This window comes from Podospora pseudoanserina, chromosome 5 (assembly GCF_035222485.1).
Source record: "Podospora pseudoanserina strain CBS 124.78 chromosome 5, whole genome shotgun sequence".
Classification (NCBI taxonomy): domain Eukaryota; kingdom Fungi; phylum Ascomycota; class Sordariomycetes; order Sordariales; family Podosporaceae; genus Podospora; species Podospora pseudoanserina.
The window spans coordinates 707,831-730,589 of NC_085924.1; the positions used below are offsets into that span (position 1 = coordinate 707,831).

Consider the following 22,759-nt stretch of genomic DNA (forward strand, 5'->3'; position numbering starts at 1 on the left):
TCGTGCCAGACGCCCTTTGCGGATACACATCCTTCGAAGCGGAAACATTGACCATCGGTGTCTGCTCATGATGACGGGCTCGAAATCGCTGCTCAAAACCCGCTCGAACTGTGTCATACCGTACCGAACAGGCGATCTTGAAGATAGATAGCGATGGGTTTCTCCTCGACCTCTTGTAGTCGGATGAAAGCATTTTCCTTCTCTCCATACGTTAGCGGCATGTTGATATCGAATATTCCCAAGAAACAGTAGACACGATCCTCGACTCTTGTTGTTTCCCTTCCAGCTGCCCATGACATCATCTTCTGAGCGACACTGAAGCCATCAATATCACTCTCCCCGTCAAAAAGCTCCGATGGTATCCGGGTGCAGTTTGCCACGGCTCGTTGTAGGCTCAGCTTTCCACCTAGATTTGTCCAGTTTTCATCGAAAAAGTTCACTTTGCGTGGTGCAATGAGCTCCTGGAGGGTCCACGCCCTAGATTGGAAAACCACCTGCTATCAGAGAACTGGGCTTGCGACGATACATCGGCCAGTTAAGCGAGACAGACTTCGGCTTCTTGATACCAGCGGTACATGGAGTTGATAGCTTCTGAGAGCTCGGCGCTGCTCGTCTTATCGATGCAGCAGGTGTCGACCCAAGCATATTGGTATCGCTCTCTGGCGAGGGCGCAAAAGGCCTCGATCTTCCGGTATCTTTATTTCTCTATGGCGCAGCCCACTTCCATGTCCCGAAACGTTACCTCCTCGTAGCCCCAGGTGTGTAAGAAGATGGTAATGGTATAGGGAGGCACACTATTGTCTGTAAACTCCGCAAGTTTTAGGGTGGTTGTGTGCAGCAGGCGCATCCTGACGAATACCGGACGGGCGGACCAAGGCGGTACGTTCTACGGTAGTCGGTGGTCGGGGTTCAGTCGTCCGATCAGATGAGGGATTAGGAAGGTATGAAGGGTGAGGGGATCACGGGGGATTTCAGCCCAAATGGCTGCAGCGCTATCAGCATGAGTGGCACAGGACAAGGCGATTCTTCATTGGCCGCCTCACATGTCCCGTGATGAAAGGTGAAGAAGATGGTATGCTTTTTGCTTGTTTCTGAGCATATCCTCAAGTGTTACACTAGGTACGTATCCTCATCAGTTGGCATTGCCATTCTTCTCGTTGCCATTGCAGTTCCCATGCATCTTCTCCCAAGCGCTCCTCTTCATCCAAATCTCCCCAATCGGACAACCATCCTTCTCAACACAGACCCAATCGCCGATACCATGCTCCTCTCCAGCACGCCTCACCCCTCTCCCACCACCACCAATGATCAAATTTCCTGGCCGATATTTCTCGTGTGCCTTCATGCGGCGGATCACACTGCCATGGATACGGGCATCCTCAGGAATGTCACGAACTTCCCCGCAGGGGAGGGGCCAGCGAATGGGCTTCCAAGAGCCATCTTCTTGAAGGTCCATACGGCGGAAGGGGAGATACCTGGGAGGGCAACTGTTAGCCGGCCGGCATACACGGTAAGGCAGAAAATAGTGGCTACGTACTCCATAATCTTCCAAGCTAACACTGAAGTCTTGCTCAGCCCGCAGTCAAACTCGAGGGAGTCGTGAATTCGAGCCGTGTGCGCTTTGTGCATCATTTCTCGGAACGACGAAGGCTTCTGCTGCCCGGTGCAGTCACCCTCCTTCTCGCCCGACTTTTTGGCACCACTGTCCCCGCCGTTGGCCTGAGAAAATGAGTCCTTGAAGCTGGATTGCTGGAACAACTTGGGTGTGCTCATACTCGAACTGCGGATCATGATGTTTGGAATCGGTGGGTTGGGCTCGCCCGAGGTCTCGTGAGGGGCAATCTCGTCATTGAGAGGCTGTTCCTGTCCTGCCGACGGCGGCCTATACCCATGATCCTCGGTGTCGGACTCGTCGTGGCCATGGAGAGCCTCGACGCAACCCATCTCGCGGACCTTCTCCTCGTCAAACATCAGGCCTGCCTTGATCGCTTCGTGGACCATCCAGACCAAGGGAACGTGGCTGGCGACCTTGGAGTCCTCAAAGGTTTCCTCCCACCCACCACCAATATCCGCATGGCCTCCTGAGAACCACACTTCGTCGATGTCCTGATGGCTTTCCTCCTCGTCGCTTTCCTCACTCTCGGCAAATGATTCAGCGTCCTCCAGATGAGGATGGGGCTCGATTGATACCTCGGATTTGACGTCGTTCTCCGTCGGGCGCGCCGAAGCCTCGGTCTTGTTGGTGTGCCGTGATCGTGTCGAGTGGGAGCGCCTGCGATATGGCTCTGGATCCGTGGGCACGCCCAACGTGGGCCGTCGCCCTCTGTCGTCCTGGTCCTGTTTACCTTGGTGGGCGGGAGCGGCAGCGGATTTTCGTCTGTACTTCTCGTGGAGATTGTGGAGACCATCGGACACTGGGTGATGGTGGTGCTGCTTCTTGCCGCTCTTGCTCTGGTACACCAAGTCCTGCCGGAACTTGGCGCGGCGCTCATCAATACTCACGGCGTGACGGACAACCTTTGCCGAGGTGCGCGCCGTGTAAGGAAACTTGCTCCTTTGCATCCAGGCAGCCTCAAACTGAGGTACACTGTTGACTGTGTCGAAGAGGCCGAGAAAGCGGATGCGGCGGACAGGGCGGGAGAAGGTCTCACGAAACCCTTTCATGAAGGTGTACATCTCCCTCTTCTTCTGGTTCCCTTCTGGAGTGTTGTCTCCCTGCCTGCTCTGCCAGTTGGAGAAGGCTTTCCACGCAAACACCACCATCTCCTCGTTACCGTGCGACAGCAGCCCGACATAATCCAACATCTCGGCCAAGAATCGCGCAATGTACGCCCCACGCGAGAAGCCAAAGATGTAGATCTCATCTCCAGGGTTGTAGAACCTCATCAGGAACCGATAGCCTCCCACAACATGATGATCGAACGAGGACCCAATGGCACTGTCTTTGGCTTTCATGTACCAAGACTTGATACGCGCCACCGTTCCCGTGCGAGTCAAGCTGCTCGAGACAACATAGGTGCCAATTCCGGCTTCAGGATACAGTTTAGTACGACGCCCTACAACACAATGTAACACAATTCTTTGTCACTCACGTTGATAATAATGAACTTATCAGATTGTCAGCACTCCAGTCAGATGATAGACGGTATCGAAATACTTACATTGATCCCTCGCTGTCCTGTCCAGCATTCGAAATATCTTCAAAATGTTGCTGTCGCTGTCGTCGCCATGGAACTTATTGCCTGTGCCATCGAAGCACAACACAATCTTGCTCGGCTTCCGGTGGCGAGACTGATGGTCTCTGTCTGGACCCATTGGAGTGACAGGACGAGATGGCAGATGTGTTGAGAAAAAGTCTTCGTGTGCGTCAATGTGGGACTCCCGATCTGGACTGGAGACTCTGACACGGTTACCCGGCCTCTCGGGCATGAGGTGCGACTTATCCATTTCTCTACAGTGGGCTGACCTCACAAAATTCCGACGCTGGGGGGGGTGACACAGAAAGTGAATCAAGACGGCGCAAGAACCCGTGATCGCATCACCAATGTTCTGGGACAACACCAGCATTCCCCTTTTATCAATGCCACTTTCTCGAGGACCAATCCACGACGCCAGCCTACCACCCCCTTCTGCAGGATTCCGTCATTTGAACGAGAGCCCCCGCTCTTGACACATTCACCTCCCTTCATGACTCTTTGAACCTCCCAATCTTTTCCCCCGACGCACTGATGCCGATCGCTGTGAGAGGTGAGACACTCTGCGAGGAGAGACCAGTCGTCCTATCAAAAAGGAGGCACTGATGTCCACGATGCTGGTTGTCGGCTCATTTGCCATTGGTCGATGTGGCAGAAGGATGGCAGGTCGGGCATTAGTTCGTGGGTAGCGGTTCTTGATGGCCTATCACAACGAGATGGGTAGTTAGAGTGCAGCAATGACCCCGGCCTTCAGCTGCTATGCGGTCTGCGCAAGGGGGCCGGATGGGGAAGTCAGGACGCCGAACCACGGCGGCAATTGCGGTCTTCAAGCCGAAGCAGACGGCTATCATTGGTTGGGTTTCAGCCTCTCCATGCACCAGATCGATACTAAAAGCTTTTTCAATCCCGGCCCGCACCTTGGGTGCTCGGATCGTTCCCGGGAGGAGGAACGGTACGGCGATCTTAGCGGATCATGGTGTCTTGGGCTCGACGCTAAACCGTCTTGGACAGCGATAATCACCTTGTAGTGGGCTTGGGTAGCGTCCTGATCGACCACAGTGACCCGCCGTCCCACAAGGTCACCCTCGTCGGTAATTGGCAGATGCACAACCCTGCAGCCATTTCGACGACCTCACTTGACAGACCTGCATGCTCCAGTGGCATGGCCTGCCTTCCCCTATCCACCACTCATCGGCCATCAATGTCCACCAACTATTAGTAATGGTATTCCACGGTCCATCGGCAGAGGTCAAAGTTCCCCAGCCATTTGCTGTCACCGCCTGGGCCCAAGAGCTACCGTTCCCCTGGGCGACACGTCGATCCGCACAACAATCACCATGTAGGTAGTGTAGTACTTTGATAAGCGGTGCTTCGTTAAGGGTCTCTTGTGCTGCAAGGTTGATGTCCGCGTCTGGGTTGAACCCCTTCAAGCCACTCTCAATTCGGCGAGCACCCGAGTGCTGTGCACCTGAATAGGTTGGCCAGATAGCTCCCCTGTTGTTCAAGTCAAGCCACCAAGCAAGCCCGGCGGGGTTTGTCTCACCTGAAGATTTTCCCTTTTCCAACCATTCGATCTCCAAGACAAAAAAGTGCGCGAGAGGCGGCATGGGGGGGCGGGTCGATCCCAGCTAGGGTGACATCACACAACACAGTCTCACGAGCTCAGGGAGACCGGACCTCTCCTCGAGCTCTCGACATCCCTTCTTAATCGGCCTGTCTGCAGCACTCTGTGCTTCCATTGCTTCATCTCACATCTCCTCATGACGTTTGAGAAAGCTACCATTGTTACCAATCCCATCTAGTACTTTTGTTCTTTCATTTTTATACTCATTATACCCCTTCTTACAAGCTTTCATCATGTCAGATTACAACGGCAACGGGCACAAGGCCTCGAACGGCACGGGAGTTACTGCTCTCAATGGCTCAAGCTCGAGCCACGGGAGCTCGTCTGCCCACCAATCACGCGAGGGAATGGAACTTGTCGCCAGTCAAGCAAAGCCAAGGCCTACTCCTCTTGACTTGAAGCCCACGGGTGCAAACAGAGCTGGCGTTGCCAATGCCTTTGAGCGGTATGGCCAAGTGATGCAGTCATCAGTTGCTCCGTTGCCAAATCAGCATGGCGCCGACACATTCAGCCGATCGAAGAAATGGGGCAAACTCAGAGACGATGTCAAGCAACTGCGGCTTGCTGGTAAGTGTCATGTGATGATGTGGTGACTGGTCCGGTCGGAACACCGTTGCTGACCTCGAGACAGACTACAAGACCCTTCTTGGTGTGGTCAAGGCCAAGGTCAAGGGCGAGAAGATCAAGGATGACAAGACTATGGCCATGGAAAAGGTCATCCAGCTTGTGTCCAACTTGCCTAGCAACTCCAAGACACGCACAGAGCTCACCAACTCGTTTTTGAGCGAGCTGTGGTACACCCTTGAGCATCCCCCTTCGATGTATGTGGGTGAGAAGTTCCAGTATCGCCAGGCTGATGGGTCATATAATGTGAGTTTGGGTTTGTCATATCACTCGATTGCTCATCCTCATGCTGACGCCTTTCCAGAATGTTATGTTTCCCCAGCTTGGTGCCGCTGGCACTTCGTACTCCAGATCGGTGGCTGCCAATGTCGTTCGGCAGGGCGCTCTTCCAGACCCCAATCTTATCTTCGAGTCAGTCATGAAGCGGACGGAGTACACAGAACATCCGAACAATGTCTCTAGCATTCTGTGGTACTGGGCCAGTATCATCATTCACGGTAGGTGTTCCTGTCAGCTGCCGGTTGTCGACATCATCACTAACGCACTGTGCAGATCTGTTCTGGACAGACTACAGGGACATGAGCAAGTCCAAGACCTCTTCGTACCTGGACCTGTCTCCTCTGTACGGCAGCAACCAGGACATGCAGGACACCATCCGCACCTTCAAGGACGGCAAGATCAAGCCTGACTGCTTTGCTGACAAGCGCCTCCTGGGCATGCCACCCGGTGTCGGTGTGTTTTTGATCATGTTCAACCGCGTCCACAACCATGTGGCTGAGAACTTGGCCCGCATCAACGAGGATGGCAGGTTTTCTCCCCCCAGCCCCAACCTTGAGGGCGAGAAGAAGGAGGCTGCGTGGAAGAAGTACGACAATGACCTGTTCCAGCATGCTCGGTTGATCACCTCTGGTCTGTACATCAACATCACACTGCTGGATTACGTCCGAAACATTGTCAACCTCAACCGTGTTGATACCACCTGGACTCTTGACCCCCGTGTCGAGACTGGCATAAACGTTGACACCAAGGAGGGTGCCGAGCGTGGTACCGGCAACGTGTGCTCGGCCGAGTTCAACCTCTGCTACCGCTGGCACTCGTGCATCTCGGCCAAGGATGACAAGTGGATTCAGGATTTCTACTATGATCTCTTCAAGAAGCCGGGCAAGGACCTCTCTATTCATGAGCTCATCATGGGCTTCGGCAAATTCGAGGGCATGATCCCAGATGACCCTGCAGAGCGTCCCTTCAACAAGTTCCAGAGAGGGCCGGATGGCAAGTTCAACGACGATGACCTTGTCAACTGCATCTCAGACGCCATTGAGGACCCCGCTGGATCTTTTGGCGCCCGCAATGTGCCCGAGTCTATGCGGGCGGTTGAGATTCTCGGTATCATTCAAGGCCGCAGATGGAATGTTGCTGGCTTGAACGAATTCCGCAAGCACTTCGGCCTAAAGCCCTACGAGAAGTTCGAGGACATCAACTCCGACCCGGGTGTTGCTGAGTCTCTTCGTCGCCTGTATGATCACCCCGACTTTGTGGAGCTGTACCCTGGTCTCGTGGCGGAGGAGAGGAAGGAGCCCATGGTTCCTGGTGTCGGCATTGCGCCTACCTACACGATCTCCCGTGTCGTCTTGTCGGATGCTGTATGTCTGGTGAGAGGTGACCGCCACTACACCATCGACTACACGCCACGAAACCTCACCAACTGGGGTTTCAACGAAGTCCAGTATGACTTGAACATCAACCACGGTTGCGTCTTTTACAAGCTCTTCCTCCGGGCTTTCCCCAACCACTTCAAGTACAACTCGGTCTACGCGCACTACCCCATGGTGACCCCGTCGGAGAACAGCAAGATTCTCAAGGACCTCAAGCGCGCTCATCTCTTTGACTTCTCCCGGCCAGGCAGGATCGCCACACCCACCGAGGTCACCTCGTACGATGGTGCCCAGCGCATCTTTGTTGCTGAGGACAAGTTCAAGAGCACCTGGAATGCTGGTGTCGCTGGCATCCGCGCCAAGGCGAGCCCTGAGCTTTCTGGCGATGCTGCTGTCAACGACAGGCACCGCACCACTGCATCTCGGTCGCTGTTCACCCCTGAGCTGGGCACCCAGATCAAGACCTTCTACGAGAGTTTGACCGACAAACTGCTCACCACCAAGAGCTACACTTTGGTACCCGGCAGCAAGTTTGCTGACCTCGTCCGCGACATTGCCAATATCGTGCCAACCCACTTTGTCGCCAGTGTCTTCGGCCTTCCGTTGACAACCAAGGAAAACAGCAAGGGCATCTACACCGAGCACGAGCTTTATGCCGTCCTCCAGATCATCGCCTCTGCCCTCTTCGTCGACTCGGAGCCTGTTAAGCTCTTCCCCGTGGTGGAAGCAGCCAAGACGGTCGCTGGTCAGCTCGGCACCCTCGTCGACAAGACGGTCAAGAGCCCCAAGGCAGCCAAGAACAGCGTCCTCAACACCTTCGGCGTCAACTTTATCAAGGAGCTTAAGAAGGCCGGTTTGGCCACGCACGACATCACTTGGAACCATGTCCTCCCCACCGCTGCGGCCCTCGCCTCGAGCCAAGGGGAGCTGTTCACCCAGGCAGTGGATTACTACCTCTCCCCCGAGGGTGCCGCGCACGTAGCGGGCATTACCGCCATTGCCTCCCAGCCGTCATCTTCCCAGAACGACGCTCTCCTCTTGGGTTACGTCCTGGAAGGCATCCGCCTGTCAGGTTCAGCTCGGTCTCACTTTGAAGCCACAACTGCCGGCACTGTCACGGCGTCCAATGGCACGGAGCTGCACATCCAGCCCGGCAGCAAGGTTACCATCAACTCTGTATGCCCCTCTTATACCCTTTTTGTCCCCTCCAGTACTAACCTCTCTTGTTTCTAGTCAACCGCCTCCCGCGACGCAGCTTACTTCCCCGAGCCAGAAACCGTCAACCCCCGCCGTCCACTGGACAAGTACATCCACTTTGACGCCGGTCCCCATGCTTTCCTGGGCAAGGAGATCAGCCAGATTGCCCTCACAGAGATGTTCCGTGCTCTGTTCAAGAGGAAGAATGTCCGGCGCGCGCCTGGTCCGCAGGGAGAGCTAAAGAAGGTGCCGAGGGCGGATGGGAACGGGGTGGATTACCTCAGGGAGGACTGGGGTGCTTTGACGCCCTTCCCTGTTACCATGAAGGTGATGTGGGATGATGTTTAGAGAATGGAAATGCGTTTTAGTGATGGGGAGGAAGACGTAATAGGTTATGCACCCAGACTGTCATTTCCAGGGAAATCTAACGCAGATTTCGGATGTCATACTGCCAAAAGCTGAGGAGGTTTCCTCTCATCTTCTACACTCACACGTCTCAGTCTTCCAATGAACCTGAAGCATATAAGGGCCGACAGAACATAAAAATCGAAAATAAAATAGGCGGTAAGAAATATAGGTATATCGGTATATCGAGCTCGTATTTTCAAGCTCCCAGGCGGAATAATCATACAGCATAGCTCTTTACATATCTGGACACTTACTACACCGACCTTTGAAGCCGAAATCATGATTATCTATATGCCATCGCAAGGAATGCGTTTTGCTGAGGATTCAGCTAAACAACTGGATCGCACTTGGATGTCCGTGCGCGTTTGTACTGGACTTAGCTCATCACTGCGGCACAGCCCAGGTCAGCACCTCAGGTATATAGTTATTTGCTCCCTCTGGCCCAGCCACAAATCTCGGTTCTTGGGATCTTTGATATCGGGGCGATATGCTATAATCCTGTAAGATCTGGACGGCTTTTGGGATACCGGCGGTAAGGGGCTGAGAAGCTAAGGTGTAAGAGAACGAAACGATGGAGCATACCCACAGAGGCAGTGTTTCGTTCTATCTGGGAAGGAAATTGTTCATCGGATGACGAAGACTGGACTCCGAATGTCGAGGCCGTTTGGGCAACGATTCGGTTCGCAATGACCACGGGCAGACTAATATACCTGACCAGCTAACTACCACTCTCCACCGACCCTACACTTATCACCCTGTGCCACGAATAGCAGGTACCGCTTCAGCCGCCGAAGATAGGACGTTGAACGCTTAAAGAACCAACTTCAAGCCAGCCTACTAATAATCTTACTAATCTACGAGAATCCGAAGAGAAATGATAAAACAGAGTGTATAAGCTAGAATGGACTTTGCATGGGCTTTAAGGAGAATAGGGTATATTTTGGGAAATGTATGCTTCAATCGGTAATAGTTGGCCTTTCGGCTTAGCCGCCGGGCGTTAGTAAATTATTATTATTATTATCATTCGAGATGCTGACTAGGGCAGTTCGGCCCTTAAGTGATGTTTCTCACAGCGCAATGACAAGTGAAGGTACTAATTAGCCCCTACTCAAATACGTGCTATTTAATCGCAAGCTTGGCATATCTCCTTTTATCCTAGTTTAGCATCCCCCTTCGCTCACCTATCCAGCATACACTTCCTACTCGCTCGCACTCGATTCTCATCCTATTATCAGCTCGACATAACCTAAATAACATTATTCGGCCCACCTTTTCGTGGAGCTAATTATGAATTTGGCATCGACGACTTCACAATTCGCAATAAAGTCTGGAAAGCCCCAACATATGTCTATATTCAAACTAATGCGGCCAACAAAACGATTTCGAAGCTAATAAAGAAGAGGGCGTTATTAAAGGCGACGTAGCGGGTATCCCATATCAGTACTATAACTCAATATAAGAGACGAACGGTAATAGAACTATTATCTCGGTCAGCTAAAAAGCGGGCGAGGATAATAATTATCACTACTTCCCACAAAAATAAGGAGGGGAAATAGCGTTTTATAGTAGAGTCAGGTTCAGAGCAGTACGATAATAGTTTTAGAGGGTGGCTAGTATGCTCGCCCCGACACCAGACGAGGAGCTCGTTGACGGCTCACGGATCACTCACGTTCGGCGAAATAAAGTAGGGGGAGCGAATTATTAAGTCGTCAGATCCCACGAAGAGACGCATACCCTTGCTCTCTAGAAAACGCACACTTGCGCTCCAGAAAACGCACTTCCTTGCCACCTACCAAGGAAAAGTCCGCAGTTTCTTCCCCTCCACAGCCCGTCAAGCAGAGTCCGCAGCTTCCCCAGGAAATAAGAGTTATATTTAAGATTTGGATTTATAGCTAAGAGCGAAACCGGCGTCCCCTCTTGCACTCTTTGAAGCGTCCGCTCTTGCACTCTTTGAAGTGTTTGGCCACGGACCAGCCGTACTTGAGGCACATCGAGGTATCAAATGAATTGCCAATAGTGCTGACATTTGCCGGCGTTTGCGTGTTGACAGCCTGTCAAAAGTACGACACCGTAGCCACCGGGTAAATAGAGCAGCCAAATGTTTATATAATTTGCCCCACAGTGCGATGAAGAGAAAGGTATAAACCTGTTAAGGCGAATATCTGCTGCGTTGTATAATGTAATCTCCTGCTGCTTAATGTAGTTCGACCACAATAACGTCGGATTATTTATAGTAGTTGATTAAAACTATATATGTAGCGAAAAAACAAAATATTCTAAAGCAACAACGTCTCCGAAACCCTTCACTTAAGCCAAAATGTTGAAACATATAATGTTATAAGACATTATGACGTCCACCCTTCCCATTAAAAGCAAATCGAAAGAGCGAAAGCTGGCCAGAACCATGTGCTAGGGCGATGGAACAATTGTATACAGCTGTACACGTTGGCCGATAGTTAGGAGGAAGCCAGATAAGGTTCTTCCCATCTCGTGTAATCCACTTATCACTGACAAAGAAAATACCGCTGCCCGGTTCTTGGTCGGTAAAGTTATTTGCTGAACTCGGGGTTATCCTCAGCAATCCTCGATCTGTTTCAAGGTTGTCATTTTCCAAAAACGATAGACGATTAAAAATGCTATGCCCCTCGAGGGTCCGCCGGTGTTCGCCGGTAGCCACATCCCAAAGCCGTACCGTCATATCGTCTGAACCTGACGCCAGTGTGGCACCATCCGGCGAGAACGCTACCGCTATAATATAACTGTTATGTCCCTCAAGGGTCCGCCGGTGCTCGCCGGTAGCCACATCCCAAAGCCGTACCGTCATATCGTGTGAAGCTGACGCCAGTGTGGCACCATCCGGCGAGAACGCTACCGCTGTAACCCAACCGTTATGTCCTTCAAAGGTCTGCAGACACGCGTTCCACTCTAAGTCAACCATTGGCAATACTGGGATCCATTCAGAAATATAACCACAGAATATTCCCCTGATTATGCTTTTCATTGGCGCAAAAATAATTGTGGAAGTATAAGTCTGAAGGGGGCAAATGTCGATAATCTGGCGGAAGCTAAGAATAAATCGTGCTGCATCGTGTAAAAACGCGGAAATCGTGGAACTATTACGGGGCTATATATTTCGTGTTAGCAAATATTTACAAATCCACCTTAGTACGCCTTACACTAAGGAGACCCTGTAAATCCTTAATCATTCCAACACTTGCAGATAGTTTCCCAAGGAGACTTAGCGCTTCCAGCCAGTGGAGGAAATGACGTTGGAGGAAGGTGTATACTTGATGGTTATCGCTTATACGACAACTGTTTTGCTGAACGTGATAGACCCAATATAGGCACGCATACCGGACATCTGATGGCAAATGGGAGTCGATGACTGACGACTCAATCTCGGCACGAGCTGTTCCAGGCATTCTCAGATCGCAGATGTCCTTCTTCAAGCAACCAGAAAGAAGCTCCAAGCATCTAATCGCAATTTTTTCGTGGGTTGCACCGCTGTCTATCCAGAACGGGTTGGTGCCCTGTTTGTTGGGATCAACGAGAAAGTCATGGAATGACAAATGAAACATCCTAACCGGGGATGTAGGAGAGTCCGGTACGCTAAGGACGGAGTGAAGTGGTGCAAGTCTGCGAATAACGACCTTCTCTTGTACATCAAGAAGTCGGGCTAAAGAGGATATCGGGAGTGGTTCGGCTAAGAGCACAATCGGGCCCACGACCATCCGGAATTCATCAAGAAGGGATCTCCTAGATGCCTCGGAAACGACAAGCAACCGATCAAGGACTGGGCGATATGTTGCGTCCAGCTTGTCGATCTCGGATTGCTGTGTTCCTGACTGATATTCCAGGATCTTTGCTAATTGATCACCGGGATCACACCATGCTGGGTTCCGGATAAAACGGCAAACAGTAGCTGCAAAGATAAAGAGGGGAACGGCCATCCTGACCAAGTCTTGGACAATCTGGGGACCAGGCCAATCGTGCGGAAGCTGCTGCCCACCAGGAGACACATCATTATAGTCGTTTCGGATTTTTGCCAGCTCAGAGTCTAGGTATGCAGCGATGTCGTGCTCGATAATTGACTTTGGGATTTCATGCAAGACTAGATCTTGGTATTTTCCCTTGATCTTATTGAAGCCAAGTCGGATTGGCAACTCAGGCCGGCTTGTGAGGAAAGCTCTTAGCCGTACGGAAATCAGACTCTTTGCTTGTGACAACAGGGAAATGATAACCCTGATATCATCGTCCCGTTCGCACTCATCAAGGGCATCAATCACCAGGACAATTGTCTTAATGTCGTCCAAACTGCCCCTTAGGTTTTCCAACGGCTTTAGGATCAGCTTCTTAAACTGCTCCTCCAACCTTTTGCTCGTGACGTAAGGGTCAGCCTCAATAGCAGCCTTGATATACGATGCCAAACTAGGCTCTTTGACAATAAGCTGAGTCGCAATGGTTGTAAACAGCAGGGCGGCCTTGCTCCGGTCTTTCTCGCCTCTCTTAAAGAAGAAGCTGGCACCGAGAAGATTTTGGTCCGCAAACGATTGCGCGACTGTACGTGATATGGTGGACTTCCCAGTTCCTGCCATGCCGTTTAGCCAGAAGATGCATTCGCCCTGCGGATCGTCCGCCCATGCCATTATGTCCCGCTGGAGGCCAACTCGGGTATCAGGGTGACATCGTGCGTCGTGCTCGTCAGTGTGGGAGTCAAAGGCAGCACCGTTCGCAATGGGGAGCTTGGAAAGGATAGCATCGCGGATCGTCTGTGAATTCGAGCGTATCTCGTCAAGCACACCACTACGGATAGTTAGAAACCTTAAAACTCGGAATTGGGGGGTAGAACATACGTCATCTTCCCGTTAATCCACTGTTTAAGATCGTCAACGGTGTTATATCCCTCCGGTGGAATCTCAAGCGCTTCCAGAAGACCGTGTGGGGAGACGGGGGTGTCAAAAGACGCCCCTTTCGTCAAACTCTCCCTGAACCTAGTGCCATCTCTTGCAATTTCTTCGGTTGCCGTTGCCAACTCAGCTCTACCCACAATCTTATTTGCGCGCTTCTTCAGTTTATCCTCCATGTAAGCCAAGCAGAGCGCATAACAAAGAGCGTTGCCATGCGCCATGTCTATCACGATTTCATCCTGGCGAGTAAGAGATGAACCCTTGTACAAGAGCGGGTGTGCAAGCTTGTTGTAAAGATCTTCCGCGATAGTCGTGACTTGTATCTCGAACATCACGTCGCAGAACTGAGAAAGGGCTCCGCATTTCGCTTTTTCCAAGCTGACGCGATAGTTGCGAGTCTCGTAGGCACCGAACCGTGTTTTCCAGGACCGACCAACCTCACGGTCACGGACGAAAATAACTGGCTCCTCTTCCTTCCGAAAACTTTCTTTGATGAAGCGAACGGCTCTCTCCATATCGTCAGCAAATTCGAGGATAATCCTGAGTCCGACAAGATCATGAATGTTACTGAATATGTCAGAGAAGCTCTCGAATTGCTTTTGGCTGCGATCCAAGAGCGCTTTCTCGCGCCGATCGAGTGACTTTCTGATTGAATCGACCTGCTTAGTTCTGCTTTTGACTTGGCAGTCAATAGCTCTGCGCTCGAGAGCACTTTTGCAAAATTCCTCCAGTCTCTCCCTCATAGCGTCGTACTCATTTAGTAATTTAGGCCAGACGTCGTTGACGAAAGCGCTTTTAGGATCTAGGCTAACAGGCCCCTCGGTCATTTGGTTGATTTTCACCCGCAGTGACTGATTTGGAGCATCACCGTCGCCCGCTTGAAGCGGAGCTTGCGAATGTGCATCCATGGTATGCTGGCGGCGTAGTGTTCTACCAATCGACCAAATGAAGTGCTGATCGTGGAGGTGATGGGGCTCGCATAGCCGCCTGTACAGGCGGGATAAATAGAAAGGAAGCAGTAAATACACTAGCAGCGGGTGCGAAGGGCAGTGTTCAAACTGCGATCGGGCCTTGTCTCAAAGGTTGACGGACTCGTAGGTAGGCAGTGCAGAAGTTGGATAAGGGAGATGATTAGCAGCGAAAGGCTCCTGGAGCGACGACAAGGAGCCAGGCAGCTGTTCCGCCATTGCATTGGGCATCAAGCTAATGCCGCAATTCCTGCAGCTACCTGTGTCTATCGGGTTGCATAAGCGAATCACGCAGTGCCACACGACGAAGATAAGGTCTGTGCTGGTTTGAATGATGCCATGCTACGCGACGCAGAATGGCCAGCCTGCAACGAGGCTCTTTGCAAGGCAGCCGAGGGCGGAGGGAGGTCCTACTGCGCCACAACCTCAAGCTGCACGTGATATTAGCGACATGCATATCGCACTACATAAGGCAGTCGAACAAGGTGCATTAGTCTCAATCATTGGACACTGAGAGTTCTTAACAGAACTGCAATCTGAGATTTGGAGACTTCCACGTTTATGAACTTGTAACTGGTATCTACAAACCTCAAGCTGGTTCTTACACACACTTCTTCCCTCTCCTTCAGATCGCTATCCTTATACAGGCTGGACGAGGAGGATGAACTACGAAAAAGGATCATACAGAGATTTTGTCCGATCTCGATGTCAAACCAACCCTTGCGTCACTGGATTAGCCGACTATTTGAGATGTGGACCTGGAGCTGCCAGTACCATCGTTACTCTCGACTACTCCCGGGACGGACAATCAGTACCGAATCCTCTAACGGTATCCGAAGTTGATCTGGCCAGGCTGATGGGTGCCACCTCTACAACTGCTGGCCGGATTGTGCTCGTCGAGAACATCCAACCCCATCTGGTCAGTTTTCTCGGCGAGATTTTGGATGTGGATCCAATCTTCTTTGCCGGTCACGTCACCACCGACTTCAAAGACATCGAGAAAGCACCGCCTCCTCCTTCACTTGCGTTGTTTCCATCCCAGATTGCTGAAAATGGCTATCTCCATCTCCACTATCAGCAGGTATTGGACCTGGGAAGCGCAGACGTATTTACATCTTCGTACAGTCTGAAATCGGACTCCAACGTTCCTCGAAATGTCAGACGCCTACCGCATCTATCAGGCCGACAGATTGCTTTGGCTCGAGCGTGCTGTTCTATTCTAGTGAAAAAGATCAAAGGCATATGGATTTGTAAGTCTTTCTCAGATATTTAGTGCATCTTGACGGCATCTCTAACATTAGTAGGCCTAGTCCTGGTGGATCCCCCTGTAAATATGGTTCATGAGACGTTGGGGTTAGGCGGCCGAAAGTCACATCCAAGTATGATGTTGCATGGAGGATTCGAGGAATTTAAGCAACCGGCGTCTTTCGCGTCTTTCGGATCTACCACGAGCGATCGTTTGCCAGATAAGAAGTCGATGCTCAGTAACCTGCTCCGCTACTTCCGCCACCAACCACCTGGGTTCATGATAGCCGAGCCTAGCATCTTGAGCCTCGGCTACTACCCGATACGCATGGTCTTAGGTGAGTGGATTCTTTACACGCTCCTGATGAGTCGTTACTTGAAATATTATGAATATACTCTGCACGACATCGAAAATCGGCTGCACGATAGCGACATTATCGACCTTCAACGTTGGCGGCGGCGGAGCATGCAAAGCCGACACAAACTAATTCTTCTCTCTGAGTTCATCGATTATTGGTTACAACAGGAATCCAAAAAGCAGCCGTGGGATTTTATACTGAAAGATATCAAGCATGTATCGTCACAGCTAGAGCATTACAGCCGCTCGCTCGAGCATATGGTCCCAGTAGCAACATCGATGGTACAGCTGCTCGACTCGCGGCGGTCGATACAAGAGGCTGCCGACGTTAGCCGGCTCACTTTTATTGCGCTGGTGTTTGTGCCGCTGTCTTGGGTCGCTAGCCTTTTCAGCATGTCAGAAGATTACTCTCCAGGACACAAGAGCTTTTGGGTATATTTTGCTACTGCACTGCCAGTTATGATTCTAGTCTTGCTTTTATCAACTGTGCAAGGGGATCGACTGAAGGGAAAATTGAACAGGATTTGGGTAGTTTTACGATGGTAAGCTGGAAGACGAAGGACTGAAGCAGTATTAGCGTAGCTATACAAAATGTAATAATTGTTCTATGATCTATACGTTGCCTTGCGTTTTACATTAGCTTTCCAGACAGTTAATGTGAGTCTTAATGGATCACAGTTCCCGGCCGTATAATCGCTTTGAAATACAAAAATATAAATATCACGGCACCGGCCGGTTCACAGGTACTATAACTTAATAATATTACCTGCCCATTGTTCTATATTCTTGTGAAGGTCAACTCGGGTATCACAGTGACATCGCGCGTCGTGCTCGTTTGCGTAAGAGTCGAAGGCTGCATCCTTGGTGTTGGAATACAGCACTTATTTGTGGATTTTACAATATTTTCCCCTTTGTTGCTCACAGTACTCAAAATCTTCAAGCCACAACGCCCATACCGCCTACAGCGGCCACAGGAAGCTACAAAGCTCTCAACCACAACGGTCAAGCTCGAAGGCGACCGTAGGGGACGTCGAATTGGCGCGCCAATTCAACAAGATTCGGCTTAGGATGCTTGCTAGCTGAATTCAGGACTTCGACGATTTTAGATTCTACCTCACTATATTGCGATACTGACCCAGAAGGCATTTGATGTATCATTTGCGTTGTGGTTTTTGCGTTGACACAATGAGGTGTCCTTTGGACTGAGATATCCTTTGCAACGAGATATCATTTACATTCAGCTATATCAGCCGTTGTGGAGTGTCGAGCCTTGGCACGCTAGCGATATCCGGTAGTGGCACCATTCGCATTGAGGTGTCTTGCATTGAGATGTCTTGTATTGAGGTGTCCTACGTTGGGATGTCCAGCCCCGCTTCGGAAAAAGATGCATGTCAGTTCGCAGAGATCGCTCCACGACAGAGGCACAACGATCTGTATCGGCCAGCGATCTATGCTAGCAAACGTTGTCACAGTTAAGCCAACAGGCAGGTTGAACAGTATGTGGGACACGGGAGGTGCCCAGCCAATCGCTACGGGAACCACTAGGAAGTGGAGCGCCTGGGAGCGCCAGGAGCGTGGTGATCCAAGTGATCCTAAGGTAACGAGGGTGATCCAGGATCACTTTTGGCACCGTGATCCATGGTGATCTAACGCTGGAGAAGTGATCTAGGATTACGCTTAGTATAGCGATCTAGATGATCCACTGGTGTCACAGTTAACCCAACGGCAGGTCGCACAGTATGTGGGGCGCAGGACGTCCCCAGCCAATCATTAGGAAAGTCAGGAGAAAGCCAATTGGGGCTGGCCAGAAGTGCTATGGCGCCAAGACCCACGAGCACTCTGCAGGATGCAAGATGCTCGGAGCGATCGAAGGCATAGCACGACGAGCACTCTGCAGGATGCAATGTACTAGGAGTGATCGGGGCCATAGCAGGATGAGCACTTCAGGGTCCCAAAATCTATATATACGGAGGAACTGGCTGGTGTAGATAGACAGTTCCGCAGTATGCAATTCAAGTCACAATCGTTGGTATCTAGACTGTTGTGAATGAGACAAGCTATTTGTTGTCCACTGTTTAGCTGTACTGAGCCAAGATTGTTCAAAAGTGCCTTCTACTAGTATTCTTGTCAGAGGTTCTGGATAGGGGTTCGTCACACAGTAGCTAAGATACCAACGATTGTGACTTGTATTGCATACTGCGGAACTGTCTATCTACACCAGCCAGTTCTTCCGTATATATAGACCTTGGGACCGTGGACCGTTGACTTACTGACGGTCCTCGGTCCATTCTTGATTGGCCGATACTGACCGTGGACCGTGAGCCCCCGCCGTGATCCACGGTCCCCTTCTTATTGGTCCGTTCCGTCCAACTGGACCGTGTGCCCCGCTCGATCGCTTGGTCCAGCCCTGATTGGTTCCTCGTGGCCCCACTGTCTTCCAAAACCGTGACAGTATACATAGGCCTCAGGACCCTAAAGTAATTAGAGCCCAACTGCTCTAATCACGTCCTAATTAGCTCTGTCAGTAATTATCGTAATCATACCCTGATTACTCTAATCTCATCCTAATTGGTCCTGCCAGTGATTATGCTCTGATTACCTTGATTATATCCTGATTAGCTAAGCGCGCCCTGCGCCGCTCACACTGTTTGACCTGCTTGTTGGCTTAACCGTGACACACGCGCAAGGAGAAAATGGAAGTCATAATTAGTTTTAGTTACGGTAAGTATAGCCGAACCGTCCTTAGACATCCTTTAGCTTAAGGTAATGCTTACTACGCTCAATTTGCTTACCTGCTGAGACTAACACGGACAGGGCCCCTAGATCTTGTCGGGTGTGACTATATAGGTAAATGTACTCTCGGAAAGTCTGACGAGAAGCTAGATGATCATGATGATGATGACTGGTTTGTATCGAGGATGAAGAGTCTGTTGACTTCAGACAGATACCTGATATGACCATCTCCTGTGGCACCCAAAGCAGGAAGGTGCACCAAGCAATCGTCTGTCCCGCTTGTCCGCTGTTTGAAAAGGCGTTAGCTGGAGACTGGAAGGTAAGTTGTATAAGCTGTGAAGCGTGTTGTTGAAGGTTCTGACAAGAATTGCCATCCAGGAAGCACAAGACAACACCATCGACATGTCGACTCACGCCCCTTGGATGATTGACTATCTCGTGGAGTTCATCTACACTGGAGAATATTCGACCTATCAACACACGACCAAAGGCGACGGTGATGTCATTTGAGATGACAATAGCTGCTCCACGCTCCTCACAAAGGACCAATTACTCCATGGTTTTGATCAGACCGATCTGCCCACTGCTTTCACGACTCCCGACACCAGTGAGTGTCTCACGAGTTCGGGTTATCCTAATCGTGGACTTTCCCCGGACCGTATCAGAGAGGGCCTTTGGATCTCACCGCAGATGTATATCCTGTGTGGAATCCAAAGGCTTCGTACCTTTGCCGCAGTCCGCTTTCATGAGTTCGGCTCTCTTCTCTCACACTCAGACTGAGCGTTAGATAGACACCAAAGGATGGAACATTCATCTGAATTTGTCCAATTGGTTGGAAAGATACTAGTTTCGATGATCGATCCACTTTATTCAACACTGCCGCCCATCTCGAGAGAGAAAAGGGCATGCTTCATAGAAAGCTATGTCACCATTTGATGCGGTATGCAAGGGTTGAGGAGTACAGGGCGCAAATAGTTCTCATGGTGCAAAAGCATAACGAGTTCGCCTAAGATATTTGGAACATCTATAACAAACTGCACCTGGCGGCCCTGATGACCTTGACCACTACTTGTTGCCAAGTGTTCAGCGCGTTGATTACGTCGTTCACAATCCGGAGCTTCCGGGGATTTACATGTAGCATGAGGGGTTTGATAGACTCGTTAATAAAATAAAATGGGTTACCAATCGTCTTATTCCGGCCTTGATCAGAGTGAATGCTTTCTCCCTTTCTCTCCGAAAGCTGGGATCAGCCTATGGTTGTTGTCAACATTTGATGTCGAGAGAAGAGCCAGATGTCTAGGATACAAAAGGCCACGCCGCTATACCCCAAGGTTGATTTTGGGTCCAAGCCATGGCTTTGATGGTGCACCTATGTTGTAGATCCCATATGTACCTGTCGTTCGAGTGGTGAGCTTGAGAATGTGACCGGATCCAGATGGCCGAAACGTAAACATACCAATGCGATTGCCGAAGCTTTTGGTGACCCTTTATGTACCCTTCCACGTTGCTTCATCACTCTGTGATTCTCTAGTTCTCTCCCTTGCTCTTCACGGCGGCCACTGTGAAGGCGTATTGTCCCCACGGATCGTAAGCAGCTGAAGCGGTGGACTCGCCGGCGCATTCAACATTGGTCTTGGAGTCGCTATCCTGCTCTCCAGCACCTTGCTCCTTGTCGCTGTCCAAGAGCGGCTTGAAAAGGGCGATCTCTCTATCGGTGGCGTAATGATGCCAGGGATCAAAGGTAGAATCGTTGGTGAAGTGGACAGTAACCTTGGCTTTGTACGACTCTGGCGAAGGCCGCTTGTCGGCCGGTTGGTGGCGGAGGTCAATGTTCAGCACGGCCTCCTCCATCAGATCCTCTTCGGTGAAGGTTGTGTCGCCGCAGTAGAAGCACTCGGAAGGCTTTAGATAGTGGTAGGTTATGCCTCTCTTCTTGGGGCCGCGGCACTCGTCCCAGTTCTTGCGCTGCTTGTTGCAAGGCTTGAGGCCGATCTCCTGCGAGTCGATGGCAGCGCCGCAGTCCTTACAGGCGTAGTGGCAGAGGGTGAAGGTGCACATCTTGGCGATAGGGGTGACGGATTGGTGTGTAAGTTGGGTGAAGGCGATGAAGCGAGACGAAGAAAACAATCCTCTTGTGGGGTTTGTGAACAAAAGAAGTAAAGAGTCGAGGGACAACGAAAGAGATTGCTATTTATGGAATCATCCAGCAGCCCCGGCACTCTATCCTGCAGCGGGGCTTTATTCACCTTTGTTCACCTGGTCTATTGTGATCCAAGACAATGGCTTTGTCGCACCGGACGGCCAATTGGAATTGGCAGTATATAAGTTGCTCCCAATCCCTGACCCTGTAACGGACCGACATTCATACATTATACACTTCACTGAATCTATCTGATCAATCACAGAGCAACCTTAATCAGTCACGGGTCATCTAGTTCAGATAACAGTGAGTCATCTCGGTCAAAATGGCGACCAATTCCACATACTTTGTTGCTCTCTGCTCCTTTGTAGCCACCCGCTACGCGGAAGCCGGGATCCAACTTGACGATATCGAGCGCGAAGAATTGCCCCTTACCCTCAGCACCTTCCTCAACACCATCTCCAACGGTCTTCGTGACCCCATTCCGGAGAAAAGAAAGCGCCGAGGTATTGACTTCGGCACGGAAACACTCAACGAGATTCCTCCTGCTAACTTGGATTACAGCACCAACAAAGGCCGCCAATGCCAGCCACACATCAGCCGGCACCGGCATTCCCGCTCGGGTATATCTTCAGGCCTTGTTCCCGAATACTTCGGCTGCCCGAGATGTCAGGGCACTGGAACCACCTGCCCAAACGCCAACATGACCGCCCTCATCAATCGTGAAAGCGGGCCCATTGCCAAGCTAGCCTCCGCAATCTACGCAGTCGACCAGGTCTTTCACAAATGGGTAGTCCACGCCTTCCCCCCCGGCTTCTCCTGGGCTTCCCCCTTGGACAACTCCTACTCCCAAGCCGAGCTGACCACCTTCTTCAACCTCATCACCTTGTCCTACAACCTCCACACCCTCCGCACCACCCTCAAGGACCTCAACACCCACCTCAAATCCGTCTCGAGAAAAATCACCGCCTTCTCCGCCGCCCTCTCCTTCCTCTTGGGAATCCTAATCCACATCTCGGAGAGCCACGGAGTCCAAATCCCCCCTAACCTCCCCTTCACCTTCAAACCAGTCGACGAAACCGATTACCGCTGCCCCTTCCCGGGCATCACCAACCAGTCCCACACCAGACCCCCACACGACCACTACTTCACCCTCATCAAGAATTCCATCCTCCTCCGCCACGCCGTCACCCAACTCTCCAAATTCATCACCACCACGCTCGCCTCCCACATCCGCCTCGCCGTCATGTCCCTCGGCGCCTTGTCACAATCCCCCCCCGGAACTATCGACCCTTCTCTCCTTTGCCCAGGTAGGCTGGGCCAGTTAGCGGACAAGCTGGGGAACATGGAGGTCATCTCCATGGAGCAGGAACTCAAGCCTTTTCTCCAACGACTCGAGAACCATGCCGCGGCTGTCAAGGAGAAGCTGGCTGGGTGGGATTTGGGGGATCAGGCGCTGGCGATGGATACCACCAGCCTGTCGGGGTCGTATGTCGAGATGTTGGCGGGCAAGTTTGGGGAGGTTCAGACGGCGACGTTGGGGAGTGGCGGGTGGATGATCCAGGTTACGGAGGAGGGGGCGAGGGTGGTGGGTGAGGTTGCTGAGGGGTATAGGCTGTTGAGGCTGAGGGAGTATTGTTGATTGACATGCGAGTGGGAGATGGTGGGTGGACAGGTCAAGGTATAGAGTTTCGTAAGCAGGGTGT

At 51.4% G+C, this 22,759-nt stretch overlaps 7 protein-coding genes across 7 annotated transcripts; 4 read left to right on the forward strand and 3 right to left on the reverse strand.

Annotated features, from left to right (window-relative positions):
• Positions 1–1,005: 1,005 nt before the first annotated feature.
• QC764_501250 (uncharacterized protein) lies at positions 1,006–4,188 on the reverse strand. Its single transcript, XM_062947387.1, has 4 exons — positions 3,162–4,188; positions 3,093–3,107; positions 1,538–3,056; positions 1,006–1,475 (listed from the first exon to the last, which is right to left on the reverse strand). The coding sequence occupies exons 1-4, from the start codon at positions 3,565–3,567 to the stop codon at positions 1,133–1,135; spliced, it is 2,283 nt and encodes a 760-aa protein (XP_062798579.1). The 5' UTR covers positions 3,568–4,188; the 3' UTR covers positions 1,006–1,132.
• QC764_501240 (uncharacterized protein) lies at positions 1,103–9,035 on the forward strand. The gene is made up of 5 exons (XM_062947386.1): positions 1,103–5,385; positions 5,450–5,688; positions 5,747–5,939; positions 5,995–8,273; positions 8,331–9,035. Exons 1-5 carry the CDS (start codon positions 5,052–5,054, stop codon positions 8,640–8,642), a joined length of 3,357 nt encoding a protein of 1,118 aa, XP_062798580.1. The 5' UTR covers positions 1,103–5,051; the 3' UTR covers positions 8,643–9,035.
• Positions 9,036–11,037: 2,002 nt separating this feature from the next.
• Positions 11,038–14,517, reverse strand: NWD5 (NACHT and WD40-domain containing NOD-like receptor 5; the record flags this gene model as incomplete). The annotated part of the gene is made up of 3 exons (XM_062947385.1): positions 11,038–11,826; positions 11,879–13,505; positions 13,556–14,517. The coding sequence occupies 3 exons, from the start codon at positions 14,515–14,517 to the stop codon at positions 11,038–11,040; spliced, it is 3,378 nt and encodes a 1,125-aa protein (XP_062798581.1).
• Positions 14,518–14,913: 396 nt separating this feature from the next.
• On the forward strand, positions 14,914–16,797 carry QC764_501220 (uncharacterized protein). The gene is made up of 2 exons (XM_062947384.1): positions 14,914–15,827; positions 15,882–16,797. The coding sequence occupies exons 1-2, from the start codon at positions 15,239–15,241 to the stop codon at positions 16,724–16,726; spliced, it is 1,434 nt and encodes a 477-aa protein (XP_062798582.1). The 5' UTR covers positions 14,914–15,238; the 3' UTR covers positions 16,727–16,797.
• A 2,336-nt stretch (positions 16,798–19,133) lies between these two features.
• QC764_501215 (uncharacterized protein) lies at positions 19,134–19,700 on the forward strand (the record flags this gene model as incomplete). Its single annotated transcript, XM_062947383.1, has 2 exons — positions 19,134–19,232; positions 19,374–19,700. The coding sequence occupies 2 exons, from the start codon at positions 19,134–19,136 to the stop codon at positions 19,698–19,700; spliced, it is 426 nt and encodes a 141-aa protein (XP_062798583.1).
• A 740-nt stretch (positions 19,701–20,440) lies between these two features.
• QC764_501212 (uncharacterized protein) lies at positions 20,441–20,971 on the reverse strand (the record flags this gene model as incomplete). The annotated part of the gene is made up of 1 exon (XM_062947382.1): positions 20,441–20,971. One exon carries the CDS (start codon positions 20,969–20,971, stop codon positions 20,441–20,443), a length of 531 nt encoding a protein of 176 aa, XP_062798584.1.
• A 293-nt stretch (positions 20,972–21,264) lies between these two features.
• Positions 21,265–22,695, forward strand: QC764_501210 (uncharacterized protein; the record flags this gene model as incomplete). The annotated part of the gene is given in 3 exon segments (XM_062947381.1): positions 21,265–21,559; positions 21,618–21,721; positions 21,727–22,695. Coding segments are annotated over 3 exon segments (1,254 nt in total). The 5' UTR covers positions 21,265–21,378.
• Positions 22,696–22,759: the final 64 nt, after the last annotated feature.

Excerpts from the sequence above, each read along its gene's own strand:
- QC764_501250 (XM_062947387.1), bottom strand. The coding sequence starts at position 3,567 with ATGCTGGTGTTGTCCCAGAACATTGGTGATGCGATCACGGGTTCTTGC. Across the intron at positions 1,476-1,537 it reads TTAGCTTGGAAGATTATGGA|GTATCTCCCCTTCCGCCGTA; the intron begins GTACGTAGCCAC and ends TTGCCCTCCCAG.
- QC764_501240 (XM_062947386.1), top strand. The coding sequence starts at position 5,052 with ATGTCAGATTACAACGGCAACGGGCACAAGGCCTCGAACGGCACGGGA. Across the intron at positions 5,940-5,994 it reads GGCCAGTATCATCATTCACG|ATCTGTTCTGGACAGACTAC; the intron begins GTAGGTGTTCCT and ends CGCACTGTGCAG. Across the intron at positions 8,274-8,330 it reads GCAAGGTTACCATCAACTCT|TCAACCGCCTCCCGCGACGC; the intron begins GTATGCCCCTCT and ends TCTTGTTTCTAG.
- QC764_501220 (XM_062947384.1), top strand. The coding sequence starts at position 15,239 with ATGAACTACGAAAAAGGATCATACAGAGATTTTGTCCGATCTCGATGT. Across the intron at positions 15,828-15,881 it reads GATCAAAGGCATATGGATTT|GCCTAGTCCTGGTGGATCCC; the intron begins GTAAGTCTTTCT and ends TAACATTAGTAG.